Source organism: Phragmites australis, chromosome 4 (assembly GCF_958298935.1).
Source record: "Phragmites australis chromosome 4, lpPhrAust1.1, whole genome shotgun sequence".
NCBI classification, from domain to species: domain Eukaryota; kingdom Viridiplantae; phylum Streptophyta; class Magnoliopsida; order Poales; family Poaceae; genus Phragmites; species Phragmites australis.
In genome coordinates, this window is record NC_084924.1 from 40827338 (window position 1) to 40829080 (window position 1743).

A 1743-nucleotide genomic window follows, 5' to 3' on the forward strand; every position below is an offset into this window, starting at 1 on the left:
TAGTTGCCAGAGAGTTTTGTTTAGCGGCCCAACCCAGTACGTCCACGGGCTTCTTCTTTTCTTTTTTCGAACAGAAATGGCTTAGGCTGTTCAGACTTCGGAGTGAGTTACTCCCTGCAATACTGAAAAAGTGACGTTTTGTGTTAGGTGAAGCAAATATATCAAAACTTTGATAATTACTTTATGCGTATTAAGATCGAACATTTTGAAACGGTATGAATAGGGTTTTCAGGTAAAGTGGTTTCATAATTTAATTATATAATTTTGCTATGGTTTATAAATGTTACCAAAAAAGTTAGTGGTCATTCGATGTTTCTTGTACTGGTGTAAGAGAGAAAATACAATACTAGCCATCGAATTCGAACTATGTGTGGAGTCGTTAAGTGGAAACGCAAATAATTTGAAACGAAGTTGACCAGTGTGATATAGTCCGCGTTGTATCAAAACATAGCAAATCTCCTAGCGAAGTTCTGTTCTCGTCTTATTCCTAATTTTCCACTGAAACATTGGAACCGGTAACGTCAACCACTCAACGTTGCCTTTACACCATCATCATACTCTACTCCATTGCCACCTCTGGCTATAAAAGACATGCCAGCCCATGCACAAGCACAGAGTACAACAAACACACACGGATCCCTTCGACCTGACCAACGCGCGGGTGCGAAACCCAAACTAGGAGCCATGCAGCTCGTCCCTTACATTGTTGTATGTCTGTCGGTAGCCTTTCTCCTCCCGTCGTACGCCACGGCGACGGCGACGGCTGGCACGCTAGAGCGGGAGACCAAACAGCAGATCCTGGCGAGCATCCCGCCGCACTGGCAGGAGAACCCCGTGCTGTTCCTGACCTCGCCGTCGGGCAAGTACGCGGCGTACTTCATGCGCAGCCAAACCACGCCTGGCGCCGGCGGCCTCGGCGCTGACTTCTGCTACGTGGAGGTGCTGGACACGACCACGCCCGGCCCGGAGGGCCGGAGCGTGTGGGAGTCAGAGTGCCTGGCCGTGAGCACAGTGAACACGTGCGCGCTGGTGTTCTCGTGGAACGGGCTGGAGGTGTTCGACGGGAGCACCTCGGTGTGGCACACCCACGACACGCAGTCCGACGACCACAACTTCCTGGAGACGCTGCAGCTGGTGGACGAGGGCGACATGCGCATCCTCGACAAGGGCGGCGAGCTGGCGTGGAAGGCCAGCGACGAGCCGCGCGCGGCGCAGCACTGCGGGATGCCCGGATCGCCCGGCCTGGCCGCCGCGCTGCCCCCGTTCGCGGAGCCGATTGGGCACGGCAGCAGCAACCTGCCGTTTGGAGAAGAAGGCGGCCGCGGCAACGGCGTTGGCGGCGTGGCGCAGCCCGAGCTGCCCCTGGCGCCGTTGCCGCAGGAAGCTGATCAGTTCGGTGGTGCCGCGGCACAGGGTCAGGCCGTGGAGGGCGTGGGGCAGACGTTCGGGTTCGGCAGCCAGCCACTGGTGGACAATAGCCCGTACGACAGTGGGGCACTGAAGCACGGATGCAGCTTCGTTGGAATCGCTGTTGCTTTGGGTCTCAGCGTTGCCATCGCCATGGGTCAGGGTCTCTGAATTTGAGACATGCGCGCGTGAAAATGGTTGTGATTTACTAAATTCTTGTTGTTTCTGGCACAAGAAGCCGGGAGATGTATTCGTTTGTGTTTGGGGTGGTGTTTTTGCTGATGTCAATGGGGGTGCTGTCGTTGTATCTGGAATTGCAAACTGTATTCGCTTCGG

General features: G+C 54.7%; 1 protein-coding gene across 1 annotated transcript; it reads left to right on the forward strand.

Moving 5' to 3' along the window:
- Window positions 1-626: 626 nt before the first annotated feature.
- LOC133914408 (uncharacterized) lies at window positions 627-1743 on the forward strand. Its single transcript, XM_062357516.1, has one exon. It carries the CDS (start codon window positions 685-687, stop codon window positions 1576-1578), a length of 894 nt encoding a protein of 297 aa, XP_062213500.1. The 5' UTR covers window positions 627-684; the 3' UTR covers window positions 1579-1743.

What these genes read in the sequence shown, in the direction of transcription:
- LOC133914408 (XM_062357516.1), top strand. Translation starts at nt 685, where the DNA reads ATGCAGCTCGTCCCTTACATTGTTGTATGTCTGTCGGTAGCCTTTCTC.